At 37.3% G+C, this 18,181-nt stretch overlaps 1 protein-coding gene across 1 annotated transcript; it reads left to right on the top strand.

The window, feature by feature from the left end:
- The first annotated feature begins 7,399 nt into the window (after nucleotides 1-7,399).
- LOC139724674 (alpha-N-acetylgalactosaminide alpha-2,6-sialyltransferase 5-like) lies at nucleotides 7,400-16,879 on the top strand. The gene is made up of 4 exons (XM_071635802.1): nucleotides 7,400-7,459; nucleotides 12,482-12,909; nucleotides 14,108-14,215; nucleotides 15,466-16,879. The coding sequence occupies exons 1-4, from the start codon at nucleotides 7,400-7,402 to the stop codon at nucleotides 15,821-15,823; spliced, it is 954 nt and encodes a 317-aa protein (XP_071491903.1). The 3' UTR covers nucleotides 15,824-16,879.
- Nucleotides 16,880-18,181: the final 1,302 nt, after the last annotated feature.

Genomic DNA, 18,181 nt, shown 5'->3' with positions numbered 1-18,181 from the left:
ATGACCTGATTTGAATGACAGAGACAGGTGGAAAGGGAACTTTACTTTGACCTCCAAAAGGTCAGACAAAGGCACGTAGGCTGTGACGTCAGCACCACCCTCTATTTTCAAGGGGCAAACACAACACATAACAACCCCACGTTCACGTTTGCACGAGAGCAGTATACAGTGCGCTCTACTACTTAGTTCTGTATTAAGCTGTTATTTTGGAGAGGGTTTTATTTTCGCGAGTTTCGCGAATCACAGTAGGTGCACGCAAAAATATCGTCATGCGCTTATAACTGTATATACAAAGTTTGGCTCATTTTTTTGGTTGCCAGGCCTTTTCTTTCCCTACAGTGGGGCTTTGCGGATTGGTTTCAATCTCGTAAGCAAGCGTAACGATAGAAACGATATAGAATTCCTTTAGATCAGAGAGGAGAAAAAAAAGGACAAGATTAGTTTTCTGTCAATCCGTTCCTCAAAGTACTTGATTCTAATTCCCCTGATATGTCTTTTTCTGAATGGTAAGTTCCTGCTTCACTTTGTGGCAATAAGGACTTTTCTGCTCAAAAGACATTGGTGAGCTGTTCTGTTTTCTCTCGTTATTTGCGCTTTTACCATTTTTCAGGAAAATACTATGTACACATGTAGGCCTTAGTTTTAGAGGATGTGCCATCATAATATTTTTAGTGCGTTTTCCCGCTTTCTAGTGGAGGTAAAGCAGAAGAATCCTCCTCCCCCCCCCCCCCCAGCCGCGAGCCCTTCCGGGTAGGCATTCTTAATTTTTTTTTTTTAAAGGTATTTATTAAATAACATCTCTTGCAGCCAGGAGGCTGAATTGCGGACATTTTACAAAGATCATCATGAATACATTCAAATATACAAACATACATTAGAAATATTAACTATTGCACAATAAAATTGACCTTTACCATCAACAAACAAAAAATACAATTATTCACTTCTCTGTTCTTATTTACATAAATAATCTCTTTTGTTTGATAGATAACATTACTAAAAAAACAACTTTCTTTTCATCTACTCATCTTCTTTTAACCCATCTTCTCTTTTACCCCTCCTTATAAACTTTACCATCCTCGTCTTCACTTTCACTCCTTCAGCGTCTTCTTATTCCCTGAAATTATCCTTATCATAATCACACATTATTACTTTTCATCATTAAAAATCAAAATACCCTTTAGTCTCTACTAAAAAAAAAAAAAAAATCAAAATTGTAGGGATATGCGCCTCCCCGGGCCCTCCCTACTTGAGTTTCCAGGGAAAGCTGCCCCCTGTCAGACCGAGTCATGCAGCTAGGAAAGAGTGCCTCCTTTCGTGTTGAGCGCTTCCCCCCCCCCCCAAAAAAAAAAAAAAAAAAAAAACGTGAAACGCCATTTATATTTGATGTAGATCAGTGGTCGCTATGCCGATATCATCCAACCATGGACCTACTAAACAAGCGACATTCACCGCTCGTTAATTAATTCATGCACCTGTTTCTGTCAAAAGCGTCACAAAAGCATTTAAGAGGGATGGTACAGTATTGGTTGAGATGAAAATTGGGCTTTTACCAAGAAAACAAATAATGAAATAGTACAGAGCATACAATTTTAAGAGGAATTCAAAGTTTATTTAATGAAAATCGGGTTTGGAATGACTGAAACATCCAAAAACAAAGTAAAACAAAGCGATTGTAATAAAAGATGGGTCCCACACTTTATTAGAATCGCTCTGTTTTGGATGTCTCTGCCATTTCAAAACATGGCGTGTTTACCGTAGTAAATAAACGTACATATTGCGAACGATCTTATTCTTTCGTAACACGTGATATCTCGTATCGTACGTATTCAGGCGACGGGTTGCTCTATTCATATTCATATGAGTAATTCATGCACACTGTGCGAACAATGAACTGTACTCGAGATAAAGAGATTTTTATCACAAGCTCTTTGAACAGAGATAAAATGCATGCGACGCGAGTTCCATTAACACCAGCCTCGTTCTCGTCTTTGTTTTGTTGTTGTTTTTATCGTATCCTCTCAGGGTGGCGTCTATTCATCACAACGATGATCGCCACAGAAAGTACACTGTAGTCTGATCATTATCAACCTCGTTCGCAGTATACATTTTTATTGATAATCAGTTTCTCTCTTCTCAATATAAAACCTCCTGATCTAAAAACTATTTACAACTATGACTGTGCTCTGTTTACCGGGTAGATATCCAAATATTTTCTAGATAAGTAGTGTTCTGGAGGGAGGCAGTTTTCTCCAAGAGGGGGCACCCTTCACAGGCAGGGGCGGGCTCTCAGCTCTGACGGGCACTATCCACTGCTACAACGGCTCAGTCCTCCTATTGTCATCGACTGAATGTAACCATAGCAACCATAGAGCTAAATTGATGATATTAGTAGTCTCAACGGAGTTTTCTACCTTGAATATTTTTTCCAAGCTCGCAGTAGCGATAATGTAGTAGGAGAATGACGCACAAAGGTTGTTCCCAGCACCATGTATTAACATTGATTCTTTCCATATTGTGTCACCAGTCTACTTCTGCACTACATTGTATGTGACTTCAAGTGGGAAATGGTACGGAAGCTTTGAGGGTATAATTCGCAGATGAAGATGATAATATTACAAATCTTTAAGGGATGTAACAGCTGGGCGGAATGTTGTGCGTTTCCTCTTGGCTGGAAAAGCGTTTTAACCTCTTCTGCAGTTGGGCCTAAAAGGTACAGGGGGAGGCAGGAAAAAAAATGAAATGGAAACAAAGAAGAGGGTGCTTTTTTTTTCATACGTCGGTATTTGGAGTATATTAGCCAAGAAAAATAGGGCCATTTCTTAAAAGGAAGAACATCTTCTGTCATCGTAATGGAGACAGCATTTTCGCGTATCTCTAGAACATTTCTTATCGTTTATTATCATTTATTATTATTGTTGTTGTTGCTGTCTAATGATTCTTATTGTTATCATTATTATTAGTTTATATAGCCGTTATCACAATTAGTAATATTATATTTTGTGTATTTACCTTTTCATCGTTCCCTGATCGTTCAATATTATCTTTACTTGATAAAGCTGCACAAAGCTGTACAAACACAGAATTTTACCAAATTGAGATCATTCTGCATTTCATCTAGATTATTTCATATAATTCAAATTCAAATTCAAATTCAAATTCAAATTCAAATTTATTTCACATGCTAAAAAGAAAACATCACGTTCACAATAAAACAGAAGAGAAAAATATTCAAACAGACATAGCACGTGAGGGATCAGTAAAGGCCGTATGAAGCCTATCGAGGCCGATTCCCTTACAAACAATAAATAGTACGCAATTTCCATCAAATATACATCAAGGAACAAAAACAACAAAGAAACATCACAACAATAAAAAAAGAAAAGAAAAAAAAAAGTGGCAAAATTATTACAATAATTACTCAATTGCGCTTTGTATTAATGACATTTTATATTTACGTTTAAAAGAGGACAGTGTTGGACTCTCTTTAATAAAAGTTGGCAACTCATTCCAGCATTTTGCTCCAGTGTATCTAATTGTAGTCTTAGAGAACTTATATCTGTAAAAAGGTAAACATATCTCATTGGCACGTCTAGTGTTGTAGGCATGGATTGCACTATTTGGGGTAAACGAATTATGGAACGTGACAGGTAAGACACCTTTAAAGTATGAAAACATAAATGTAGCCACTTGAAATTGCACAATTTGATCAATTTTCAAAATTTTCAATTTCTTAAACAGTACTGCAGTGTGTGCAAACGGATCTACATTACAGAGTATTCTTATTGCACGCTTTTGTAACATCAAGACACGATTCAATAAATATAATGAACTATGACCCCATATTATTGCACAATACGTTAAATGTGGGGAGATCATTGTATGATACATAGTTAATAGAATTTTTGAAGGAAATATATGTTTCAGATAATTCATGACACCAACAATTCTACTTATTTTGATACAAATATCATCAAAATGACCTTTCCATGTTAATCCATCATCAATTGTAACACCAAGAAATTTTACTCTGTTAACCTGCTTGATTTTGACATTACCTATATATATTTGTAAAACATCTTCATCTATTACCTTATTTTTTGTCTTAAATACCATGTAACATGTTTTATCAATATTTATAACCAAACGATTTGCAGTAAACCAAGAATACACTTTCTGCATTTCTGAATTTATCATATTATTAACTTCATGCACATCCCGGCCTGAAAAAAATAGGTTTGTATCATCTGCAAATAATATGGAATATAAATTAGGGCTTACAAACTGCAAATCATTAACAAAAAGCAAAAAGAGAAGAGGACCCAGTACAGAACCTTGTGGAACGCCTGTATTCACATGGCACAATTCTGATTTTTTATTATTTACAACTGTATATTGTACACGATTTGATAAATAACTTTTAAACCAGTTCAAAACATTTCCTCTTATTCCATAATATTCTAATTTCATAATAAGTATTCTATGATCTATACAATCAAATGCTTTTGTTAAATCTAAGAATATTCCGACCAAAAATTCATGATTTTCAAATGCATTTGATATTCTTTCCATCAATTTAAGTAGTGCCATATATGTAGAATAACCTTGTCTAAACCCAAACTGCTGATGATACAAAATATTATTGCTGTCAATAAATGATATCAATCGAGCATAAACTAATTTTTCAAACAATTTAGTAAAAACTGACAACAATGATATTGGCCTATAATTTTGTAGCTGGTGTTTGTCCCCCTTCTTAAAAACTGGAATTACTTTTGCTACTTTAAGTTGTCGTGGGAATATCCCACTTTCCAAAGATGAATTCAATATTGCACACAGGGGTTCCATTATAAAACATATTGATTTCTTGAATACATTGACGTGAATATCGTCATCACCAGGACTCTTATTTACTTTCAAATCATTGACAATAGTTAGCATTTCCGATATAGTAATAGGCTTAAAAAACATAGATTGGCTATAGGAATTGCGCAGGTAAGTATAAGCAGAAGCAGATGCATTGGACACTTCTGATACGATATTTCTACCTATTGCACAAAAATACTCATTAAAATGTGTTGCTACAGACTCTGCAGAATCGATACACTGATCATTGACTTGCAATGATTCAATATGATTATTCTGCCTTTGTTTATTCATAACATCATTAATAAGAGACCATGTTTTCTTTAAATTCCCACGCACACAACTAAATTTCCTGTAATAATACTCACGCTTCCTTTTACGTATTTCCTTATTAACTAAATTCCTATACTGTTTAAATTTCTGTTCATTGGTGGCTGTACGATTCCTGAGATACTTACGATATAATAAATACTTCTTTTTACACATTTTTCTAAGCGTGCTATTAAACCATGGTTTGTCATTCCTTCTCACTCTGTGCACACATGTTTGTAGCGGAAAACACTTATTATAGAACAGGAGATATTTGGCAAGAAAGGCATCGAATTTATCATCTACATTGTGCATATTGAGGATGTACTCCCAGTTACACGTATAAAGCATATTACAGAAATACTGTATAGATGGGTCATCAAAGACACGTCTAGATCTGTTGCCTTCAATGTTGCTGTAAAAGTTGCATCTTATAATAGTAAATATCGGTAAATGGTCACTAACATCACATGTAAATATCCCGGATATGACAATACTCTCTAGATTATTAACAAAAATATTATCTAGAAGTGTTGATGACTGTGTTGTTATTCTAGTGGGTTTTGAAATTACCGGAGAAAATGAATATGATGAAAACATGTCGATGAAAGCATCAACAGTCGACACAGATGACAATAAATTTACATTAAAATCCCCGACCACATAACAGCTTTTCTTTTCCCTCATAATCTTGTGAAATGGCAATTCTATGGCATGCAGAAACTGGGAAATAGATGCAGCAGGTGGCCTATATACAACTGTTACTATAATGTTTTCACTTTGACAGTATATCTCAATACATACCATTTCAATGTTATCATCAAATAATTCCAAATCTGTCCTTCTCTTGAATTTCAAATCTTGACGTATATAAAAACCAACTCCTCCACCACGTTTATCACAGCGTCTGTTATCTACAAATGTGTAACTGGGTAAAACGCACAATGAACTTTCTTGTGTCTTTAGCCAGGTTTCTGTTACAGCAATGAGTGAAAATTGGTGCCTAAAATTTTGTAAAAATGTGTCCATATTATCAAAATTCTTCTTTATACTTCTGCAGTTAAAGTGACAGATCGATAAGTGGTTGTCCATGTCTAAATCTTTCAGAGAATTATCAAATTGCACTGGAAGATAGTAATTAGAATTGTGTTCAAAGTATCCATTTCGAGTATGCTGGCTTAAGTTGCCGTAACAAGTTGAGCACTGCCCATTAGGCCTACTATCATTCAGGTTAAAATCAATTTGCCGGTCACAAGTAACACATACATGTACAGAGTTAAAAGACATTACGAGAATAACAAAGCATAGCATAAATATAAAAGAACTATAAAATGTAAAAAAGCACAAAATTTATTGCAACGGGTGATGCCTGGAGAATTTAAAACATATCGTATTACAACAGTATACTAAAATCATAGTGTGGTGACGGAACTATATGTTATATACAAATTAAAAGAATTTACCTGAGTACAGTATACTTCCAACTGAATGTAGTTACAATCTATCCAGATCATTCTTGTTGTGGATCTGCTTTCGCATAGTCTTTCCTCCAGTTGTTTTGACAGAGACCAGGACTCTTCCATCTACAGACCAGGCAGCGAGAATGTTGCTGTCTCTCTTTTTGCTGGCAAGAAAGGCATCTTGAAGGAGCTTCCGGTTGAGGTCTGTGAGGTCTTCACAAATGCTCATACCCGAACCCTTGAGCTTCCTCCGATTTCTCAGCAGCTGCTGGCGATGCTTGTAGGACGTCAGTTTCACTATGATAGCTCTTGGTCTTGCTTTTCCTGGCGTTGGTTGGACATCACGATCGCGGTAGATACGATGACTGCGATCGATATCCTCTGATTTCAGGTCCACGCCGAGCTGTTGTTTGGCGATGCGACATACGACTGCATCTGTGTTTTCCTCGCTGGTTTCCTGGACTCCAAAAAACCTCACGCAATTCCTGCGGGAGTACTGCTCCTGTTGATTGAGCTGGGATTGGAGACTCCTGATCAGCTGATGATCTTTTTCTGCGTTGGACTTCAGTGTGGCAGCGTCCTCTTGAAAAGCTTTGACCTTTTGCTCAAGATCAAAGATCATTCCCTCTTGTTTTTCCACGCTTTCAATGAGGTGCTGGAATTTGGATTCCATCACCTGTGCTACTGCCTCTTTGATCGCTGTCAGCACCTCTTCATCCCTGAGCGCATCCTTGATGAGATTCTTCGTTGATCTAGTTGTTGACATGCTGTTCACAGGTTGGGCTATTCCAGAGAACAAAGGCAGTGAGACTTGCGCAGCGCAGGTGGGAAGTCTGTTCAGGAATGAGTGGAATGTCACCTTGGGTAGCTATAGCCTGTAGTATAGTACGTGGCAAGTTTAGCTCGTGACGCTCAGTTGCAGCATGATATTGGGTGAATGGGACTAAGCAGAGTTGCTGAGGAATCTGGCAATATCGACGGACAGATTTTGGCAAGAGTTTAGCAACAATAGGATAAAATATAATTACTAAAAATCACCAGAGCAGATTCTCCAGGCACCAACAGGTCTTGTGTCACCAAGTCATGGTACTTTCACTCTTCCGAATGAGGAGAAATAAGTCCAAAATACGAGCTCCTGTTTGACAGCTTGCTGTACTGCTCCGTTGCTCAATATATATATATATATATATTATAAAACGTGAATAACATGCTCCCTATGAGGAGATGGATTTATCCATGGACACTGATTCACTATGTTAGCAAATTTTTCAGGCCTACTTTTCAAATATACCATTATATTGCTCTTGCATTCATGACGTCAATACACTATGTTGAACGTGTACTGGGTATTGTCTGGTTGTTAATCCAGCGTTTTTAATAGTTTCGGGTCACGCATGGCTACGTTCAGTGTGTGGTTTCAAACTGAACCACAATCCGGAAATAGACATAGTGCTCTGCATTGATTTCCTGGTCACTCTTACGTTGCCATTACACACAGTCTTTAAAGGGCCCCTGCAATACAAAATATGTGTTGTCAGTGCCCATTGGTCTGTACATAACCAAACCACTGAATATCTCGTGAAAATATGCATCATATACCTATAAACTTTCTTTGGTCATTTTTCCTGCATCCTGTTAAGCTCCACCTTAAAAAAAATCCTCCAGATTATGTTTATTCATAATATTCCAAATCATCCTCCGGACCTGTCACACTTGACTTGAACAATAGCCAAACTAATGTGCCCTTTATACCATTCATTGCTGTTACTACCTGTATTGACTCACAGCAGCATCTCATGTTCAATTAATTTTTTTTTTTCGGACAAATTTTTGATGTAGCAATGAACAGCATTTTATTATGGATTCACCTAAACAACATTACACATCACATGCAATTAACGGGAAAACATGCAAAATAATACAAATAATTCAACGCGTGATGGAATCAGCAAAATGTCATAATGAATAAGAACTAATCGAGGCCGAATCAATTACAAAATGAAAAGGATGCAGATTGTAATCTAAACATGATAAGATTCACTATTACAATTATAGTATACTGCTATAGATTAAAAATAGATACTAAACAACAGTTAAGAAAGAACAACGTAACTAAAACAAAAAGGGCAAATTTAAAAAAAAGATTATTCAGTTGCACTATGATTCAAATACTTTTATACTTAACTGGACATTCTTTGATACCGACGGTAACTCATTCCTGCATTAGGCTCCATTGTTTCTAATCTAATCTTTGAAAATGTATATATGTATAGAGGTAAACATGTTGACGCACCTAGATAGAATTCACTATTTGGCATTGAAGTCACTATAGTCACATAGAATTCACATAGTCACATAGAATTCACTATTTGGCATTCACTATTTGGCATTTAACATGAATATCCCGACCTGAAAGAATATAGTCCTTGATGAAAAAAAAAAAAAGATGCCGCAGATGAGAGAGGGGATGAGAAGGTTTATTGTTATTATGATCAAGACTTAAATCGCCTGTTGCTGCTGCTTAAATCATCTCGCCAGTAAGAAATATACATAATGCCCCCCCCCCCCAACCCCTTAATTCATTTTGGGCAAATCACTATTGATTAGTTTGTAACAGATGTTGGTAAAAGCCGAAGTACAGCCTGTTTTATCAAACAAGTTGACATAATCGCTCCAGATGGCAATCGACTTCCAACCGTATAATGAGCGTCAACAAGATGAACTGTGTAGACAAGAGATGGATGGGGTGACATAGGCAAGAGATGGATGGGGTGACATTCAAAGGGCTATGTGTCATGAAGAGAGAATGCTTTAAAGTGGAAGCTCAGACTACTGCATATTTCACAATATGTTTAAATCGATAGCTCACTGTTTAGATTTGTGGAATCCATTGTGGTCCTTGAGCCGATAAACCAATACTATGAAAACACAAAAAACATTCCTCATCCTAATCATTATAAATTCTGTAACTCTTTATCCAGTACAAGCAATATAGTTGGCCAATGTAAAAATCTGAAAATTGCACGGAGGTCTTAAAGTGATGGTACAGTATTGATGGAGATGAGAATTGGGCTTTAACTTTTTGCGAGATACCAAGAAAACACTTACGAAATAGTACAGAGCATACCATTTTAAAAGGAATTCAAAGTTGTCGTTGTTGTTTTTTTTTTGATGAAAATCAGGTTTTGAAAGACTGAAAAATCCACAAACAAAGTAAAACAAAGTGATCGTAATAAAGTGTGGGTCCCACACTTTCTTAGAATTGCTCTTTGTTTAATATCTCAGCCATTTTGAAACCAATTTTCATCAAATAAAAAAACTGTTGAATTCCTCATGGAATTACATGCTCTTTCATATTTCATAAGAGGTTTCTCATTATATCACAAAAAAAGAAAAAAAAATGTTAGAAACCTGGAATTAGTTCTCAACCAAAACTATACGATATGCTCTGCTACCTCCTTATACAAACAAAAGGAGAAAGGTTGGTTTCCTGACATATGAAGAGCTTGCTTCCAAAAGGCGCTAAATCCATCTGTTTTCGATGGATGTAGCACCTTTTTGAAGCAAGCTCTTCATATACAGATTTAAGGATAATTTTAGTGAGCAGGCACATACAAGCTATTCTGTTGACCTGTGTACATCCTGGTACTTATTGGATTTCAGTCATTGGAACCCATTTTCCATGAACTAGTTGCTGCTTTGTCGGGCAAGTCTTAAGCTTTCATTGATGAGTTGCTATTACCATTCCACAGACACACAAAACAGGATATGGGATAACTCTTGTAACGAAAACAAAAAATGAGCAAAAATAAAATGGCAATTGTATGTCTGCACGTATTGACTCACTGAACGTCAGTACAAAGATGAGAATAATTAAATGATCGTGCTTGTATAGGTACATATCAAAGGCAAATGGTTAATTTTTAAAAGTATATTACAGAGTATTTTTTTTGGGGGGGTGCAGTATCCTGCTGTTTGTGTATTGTACATAGTAATTGAGAGTTGTTGTTTCATCAGCCATCGTTTGACCCCTTTACATCTATTTTGCCACTTTGAATGTCTTTTTTTGTATGTTTGGTAGAGCATAATTTTAGAGGAAAATGGTTATTTTCAACTCTCATTATTACTGCTAATGTAAAAGACCATTGTCGTGGATGTGAGATCACTCGTATGATTATGACAATGAAGACCACTCTTATTATTCTTTCACAGTTAGTTATTCAATAAGTGTAGCAATATACCCCTAAGAAATAATTTTGCGTAAAACCTCCTTTTTTTGTTAAAAAGTGACATCATTTTGATTAGGGAGTCACTTTTCTGTTATGTGTGTGTATCAGTTATGTTAGATATTGTTAAGTAATACACTAAATCAAGCCGAATAAACCAAACTTTTGATAACCCATTAGATAACGACATTTTGAAATAAAAAGGCATATGATACATACACTTTGCGAATATGAAGTCCAACACATAAGCAATACTATCCATTCGGCCAACTTTCTTATATCGAGCGTATATAACACATAATACTATGTTACATAACATTCAAAATGATCCCATCCTCTTTCTTAGCTTCCATTTCATCATATAATTATTTTCTTCATGTATTGGAGAGAAAGGTCATTTTGTCTCGCTGGTTTTTGTTTGTTTTTTTTCTGGGGAAGAGGGGCAATCATCTGATCTTATGTATTTGGGTTCGTTATTTCATTTTTTTTTTTTGTGAGGGGGGAGGGTGAGCATGTCGATTTAATAATCTATTAATTTCTTTACGTTTAATATTAGACGAGGAAATATCTGAGGTTATGGCTGGCCTGGGTGCTGCTTTCTCTCTGATACCATAATCGTCATTAGCAATACTGCAAAGGTTACGTTGTCATCATCGTCAACCTGTCAAGCCTTGCCATCATCAATGGTTGTGGATAAAATTAATAGGCCTAATCACTCTGCATAATTTAAGGGAAACAATGAAATCCATCGTCAGCCGGACTATAATATTCCCATTCGGGTCCAATCGCGCCTTAAATGGGGGTCGCTTCTGATCCCGATCGTAAAAGATACCGTATCTTATCTCAGCAGCCCGTATTGGTTCGCGGTATTCGTATTGGAGCATATCAGTACGTTGCTGCACGTACCAGATCGAGGATCCTGATCGTAATGGTCATGTTAGATCGGTACCAATCGTGAACTCAATCAGGACAATCCTGTCGGATCGTATTTGAACGGCAGACCAGATCGTGACTGATCGTATCGCTTGAAATAGACCAATCGTGACCATATCGCATCCAAGCGTACCAACACATATAGACTCGCATAACCTCGTATGCAAACGTGAAATTTCAGACGAGTTCAACAAATTTTCCACGATCAGTTACGAATGTCCAATCGTGGCGTTCGCAGTGAATCGCACGATAGTGGGAACCCCGCTCAACGCGCCACGCCATTGGGGAATTCCATTTTCACGAATGAGTAATGGGGATTTGTGTTTTTGTTTGTTTGTTTGTTGTATTGTAACGTCGTTTTTATCATGTGCTGTTTAGAATGTTATAATGTGTTGATTTAGATGTACAGAGAAAATGAAGATGAAGGAGAAATTAATGCGGAAGATGCTATTTACAAGACTTTTTTTTGTCGGAACGTTGAGTCTTTAATGATGATATCAGTATGGAGTTTATAAAATTGCTTAATCAAGTAAGATAAATGTTAATGTATTTTGAACAAATGATCATTAATTTTCTGTAACAATCATTGTACAAGACGTGTTTTTCAATGGGTTTTAGATGTGTTACGCATTTCAATTCAATTCAATTCAATTCAATCCAATTCACACCTTGATTTCTTTTTTCCAGCCCTTCACATACCGATGTGGACGATGCGCTCTGGTATCGAGCTCGGGCCATCTCTATCAATCGGGCGCCGGGGCGGACATTGACAGTGCCGACTGCGTGCTCCGGATGAACACCGCCCCCGTCACCGGCTGGACCGAGGACGTGGGCTCCCGAACGGACTTCCGGATCATCGGCCACCGAAATCTTCCGCGCGGTCTCCTTCGCGAAGCCGAATTGCAGAAGGAAATCCTGACAGACCAGGCGACCCGCGCTAAATACATCGTAGTGCCTTGGTTGTTTGAGGAGAAGATTAATATGACTACTGACTTTACATTCAATGTTGCCAGACAATTAAAGCGCAATTTTTCCTACGACAATTTTGTCTTTTTAACACCAGAGAAGCACAGTGAGTCAGAGACAAGATACCGATTGGACACTGGATTTCGCAGGTGAGATTTAATTTCCTTTCACCCACTCCCTGTCTGACAGATTGTCAAGGGTTACTCAAGCATACAAATTCTTCTCGATGGAGAAATGGAAATGTAGCTGAATTAATGAAGAGTCAATCACTTCTTAAAATCTCTAATTACCACTTGCAACATTCTCTTCCATTTAACATCTTTCCCCTGTTAGGGTGCGTTTATCAACTCTTTTTCTCGGCAGAAACAGGTTTTCCAAACAGCTTTCAAGGCATTTTTGCGAGTTGATAAACGCAAAGCTGTTTTGAAAGCCCTTTCGGAAAGCCTTTTCGAAAGCCGCAAATTTGTGGCTTTCCAAATAGGTTTCCTAAACAGGTTTTCAGAAACCTGTTTCTAGAAGCCTTTTGAAGCGAGACTAACGCAAAGCTGTTTTGAAACAGCTTTGTACTGCAGTTACGAACCATGCACGCCTCATATGACCTCTTCTCCTCGGGTCGAATTGCGCAATGCAGCTGTGCAGTGACAGGCCAGTTATCGTGTTCGCGAAGAGTTGATAAACGCAACTATTTTTGGAAGCCGTTTGTAAAGGGCTTTGGAAACGGCTTTTGAAAGCCGTTTAAACAGGGGAAAGATGATAAACGCAGCCTCTAAAAGTTGATAAACGCACCCCTGGATTGTCAAGAAGATATGAGTCCCACGTAGTTTGAAAAAGAATAATGACACAATAAAAAGGAATATTCGATACCAAATAATTTTTCCCAGATAGATCATACCCTGCCTTTCAGTTCAACTGGAATGGTCTCTGTATCTCACAAAAAAAAAGAAGTTTCTGATGTTTGACTTCCCTTGAAATATAATTCGAGCCATAGCGTAGGCCTATTCTTTTATATTATATTTTGAAAAATTAAACAAAAGCTTATTCAGGTGTCTATGTATTATGTAGGAGAGTTTAATATTATGTCAATCCAATGGTTCGCTGCTGCTGAGAAAATCTAAAAACACACCAACAAACAAATCTAAAACTGAACAAGCAAACGAGCTTACAGACAAGTCTTAGCTCTTAATGTATACCAAATTAGCGCTAGACGGAACTAACGCGCAACAGAATTCTAGATTTATTTTCAATGCAATGAAATTACTGTCACTGCAGCGCGAGGGTGTGACCTGGATGGCTTGTAACCTCATTTCTCCCTCTCTTTCTTTTTGTTCCATCCCAATCATCGTTCAGGGCGGATCTCAACTCGTGGTTTAGCACTGGGTACGTTTCAATGGTTTTCGCTCTTGATGTGTGTGATAGCGTGCACGTGTACGGGCTACCAAACATCGACTTCTGCAAGTGAGTATCGTTTTTTAGGTTTTTGTTTTGTTTGTTTTGTCTGTTTGTTTGATCGTTTGTTTGTTGTTGTTTTGTTGTTGTTGCTGTTTTTTTTTTGGGGGGGGGGAGGGTATTTGTATGATTATTATTTGATTATCAAATTACTTATTTATGATTATGTAATAATATATGTGTGTGTGTGTTTGTTTCTATTGTATGATGTGGAGATGCAGATGCGATTTTGATAAATCTAATGAATGAAATTAAATGAAATCATTATAAATCGTGAATCAGACACCTCGGCCATATGCTTGGTCAAACGCCACGAGGTGGAGATTTGCCCCTTAACATGCACCAAACGTTCGTGAGAATATTTCGAGCGTATACTCGAACAGTTTGCGGATCTGCGTTGCAAACGCTTTTAAAACTACACTAATCAGGCAAAAAAACAAAAACAAAACAAAAACAAAACAAAGCAAAACAAAACAAAACAAAACAAAAATGTTCGGCACATGCGTGAGACAGCTGTTTGCATTATTCCACCCGGGTTGTCTAGCCCGCTTCTGGACTCTTTTTACTCGTAGCAGTGATTCAGTGTAGGCGATAAGCCGGTAGAGGGCGTGACATTCAATTTGCGATACGCCGAGAACTGCAGCGGCTGCGCCCCTCTCTTGGTTTGCCACAATTGGCAAAATATCGCACCGAGGAAAAGGGACGGAATGATAGCCCAGACTAAACCCGTGAGACTGCGTTGTCTTAGTGTTCGCGTTGAAGATCTAAAGCTCGGTATTAATACTAAAAAGCCAGGAACGCAGATGTAGGCCGACATGTTGTAGGACCTACTCTACAAGCCCTTTACATTAAAAGAATTCCCCTCTCAGATTCCTCGACTTCAATATTAACGCACGCTGCTTTCAGGTTGTACTCCGAAATCAGGAATACATTAACCTGTTTTTATGCGTAAATTGCGAATCTTGCTGAAACCTGCCGATGATCCTCTCTCCATTCATTATAGTTGCTGCTTGGTAAGATAGGACAATATGCCGGGAAAATCCTACCTTTCCTACAAAATTGATATGGAAAAGTCTGATATGCGCAGTAAATCTGTCCCTAATACAATATGCTAAAGATGCCATGTCAATAACAGTGTGTGTGTGCAAATCGCTTCATGGATTGAACCACAACTGTGACGATCCTAAGAAGCAAAAAAAAAAAAAGAAAAAAAAAAGAAGTTCCGTGTTCATGATTTGTGTCTCGTTTCTTTCCTCCAGATTACACGAGAATTCTACCATACCATACCACTATTACGAGCCTTATGGTAAGACAGAGTGCGAATTTCAACGATCGCATGAGATGCGTTTCTCCGAGGGCCACAAGTTCTCAACGGAGCGCGCGATGTTCGCTCGGTGGTCAATGGTCTACGACATCAAGTTCCACTATCCGTCATGGACTGCCACTATACAGAACATGACGGAGCATCTTGATACTGAGTTCCTTCGAAAGTACAGGGAGGCGCTCGTCAATGGAAATCTCAAGGAGCTACAGGGACCACGCTTTATCATTAGAGACGGCAAGCGGTTGCGTGTGGTGGTTAGGCGCGTGGTAAGACGTACCAAAAAGAAACCGTAGGCATAACTTGCGAGGCCATCTTGATTTGTTCTGAGTCTATGACCCTGTGGGTTGCAGTAGAAGTTTGGACTGATAGCAGGTCGCATTCGCAAACGCACGTCTCTGCGAATCTTACGATTGTACTCGCAAATCTTGACAGTGTGCTACTTGGCTGTCAATAGCAAGATCTTCCAGGAATCTGCTTTTGATCTAGCATTGTTAATTTGTACAAGAAAAACGATGAGGCTTACTTCGGAATCGTCCAAAGCATTCTCATCATGACCATCTGAACCCGCTTTTGGTGATCTGTATTCACAAAAGGAGCATTGTATTCTTGCAGAAGTATTGTAGATGATATTGGAGATTGAGCTTGACTTTTGACATTCTAGAAGGAGGTCTGTACATTTGTTTAAATGAAGGAGACAAACATCTTGACTCCCTTGACTGATAATCAGTATTGTTAGTTCAATCACAATACACATACACGTTTGTGAATGAAATTGCATGCCTGAAGACATCTCTGTATCAATATCTTCTTTTGTTTCAAAATTATTAATTTCGATTATGTCCGTCCCATGCTTTCATAATAGAATTAGTTAAGGCTCCGAGATTTGGACGGTGGGCAACATGATCTGCACATATTGAGATACTTTTACCACAAACAGTAATCTTTGTAGTCGTGGGATTCGTAGTGTTCATGTATTGTAAAGCTATCGGTCTTTAAAAGCGATACAGTATTATATTATATATTATATTATATTTATAATTATCAACATGGCTGCTTGCGCTATTTCTCAGTCGGATATCCTTCAAAAGCTAAGGGATGTGACTACAATGTACATTTTTTAACCGTCATGCCATGCCCACCGGATCCTTGGCCACACTTTGTGGCAAAATGGGTACCGTAGGTTGACTTCATTAGTTTAATGTTTGTAATATTTTTGTCAGAAGAAAACTGTAATGCAGAGTTATTTACCGTAGCAGTCTCACATTTCAATGTTTATCAAACGTTCCAGTTTTAATGTTACAGTATTCATGGCGAAAGAGGCACTTTACTTGCTCTTTCGTTATAGCATAACATATGTGACCCTGCACCTCAAAACAAACAAAAAGTCGCCAGACATTAATTTTTAGTTAAGACCATATTCTGAAAAAACAGACTTTAAGCTTTAAGATGATGTATAACTCAAATCAAATGGACTCTCCTAACCTATCTAAATATTGGAAAGAAAGCACAAACTCAGGAAAAGTGTGAACTGAGAAAAGAGGCTCTGAAGTACAGTGTCTATTCAAGCGCTTAATCTTTACCAAACCGTGCTGGCTGTGCGTTGATTGGGACGAAAAACAGGAAGTAAACCACCAGAGTAACAACAATGAAGGGATTATCAGATTAAACTGAAATTAAGCATGTCTCATTAAAACATTCTGTCCATAATTAAACCAACTTTCAAAGCAGTAGCTTTATCCTTTCAAAATTTATTAGAGTTGAAAGTGAAGAGTGTGGACAAGGTTTTTCACAAATGAAAAAGGGATTCTAAAGACACACCTAATTGCACTATTCTACCAAAAAAAAGTTCGAGATAAACTGCTAAAAAAACACACTTTCCTGCCCGTTTTATGATACCAAATTTTAGCATAATGTACAAGAAGACCCGCTTTTTCAGAAAATATGAAAAAGTCAAGTTCGGCTAGGTTGACCCATTTCACTTAGTTTCAGTCCTCACGCAAAATCAGTGTGTGCGACTTTATGTTCGTTTTGAGGTGCACGGTCACATATTTTGTTCAGATATATTCATTTGAAGAGGTTGTACATCCATTTGTGACCGTTGTCATACAGATGTTTTTGGTATCATGATCTACACTTGCTTGGGAGACAGTGGTCATTTATCAATAGCCAATTATAGTTTTAAAACATTCATTTAAAACAGTCATTAACTCACTTGTATAATGAAGTTACATATGGAAAGTGAGGTCCAGTTTACAGCTCAGAGCAATGTTTTCAATCAATTGAAGTAAAAATAATGATATGGAGATATGGTTAAAATCGTAAAACAATGATTCCACAAATCAAGATGTGACCGATATTTTGACATCAAACGAATAGATATAACTTGATGTGGTTTACATAATTTTCTCACCAAAATCGCATTCCAAGCTCCAACTTTCTTGATTGGTTTCCTTTCATTCCTGTTATTGTTATTATTATTATTATTATTATTATTATGATGATGATGATGATTATTCTTATTATTATTATTATGATTATTATTATTATTGTTATTATTATTATCATCATCATCATCATCATCATCATTAGTAGTATTATTTCGGGGGTAAATGACATTTGCTCTCTTGTATTGTGTCAAAGAATGTTTATTC

Source organism: Diadema antillarum, unplaced genomic scaffold (genome assembly GCF_040938485.1).
Source record: "Diadema antillarum isolate AM-2024a unplaced genomic scaffold, OU_Dant_1.0 scf00000226, whole genome shotgun sequence".
In the NCBI taxonomy this organism is placed as follows: domain Eukaryota; kingdom Metazoa; phylum Echinodermata; class Echinoidea; order Diadematoida; family Diadematidae; genus Diadema; species Diadema antillarum.
Note: the sequence above shows the minus strand (reverse complement) of the source record. Positions and strands in the feature narration are given on the sequence as shown.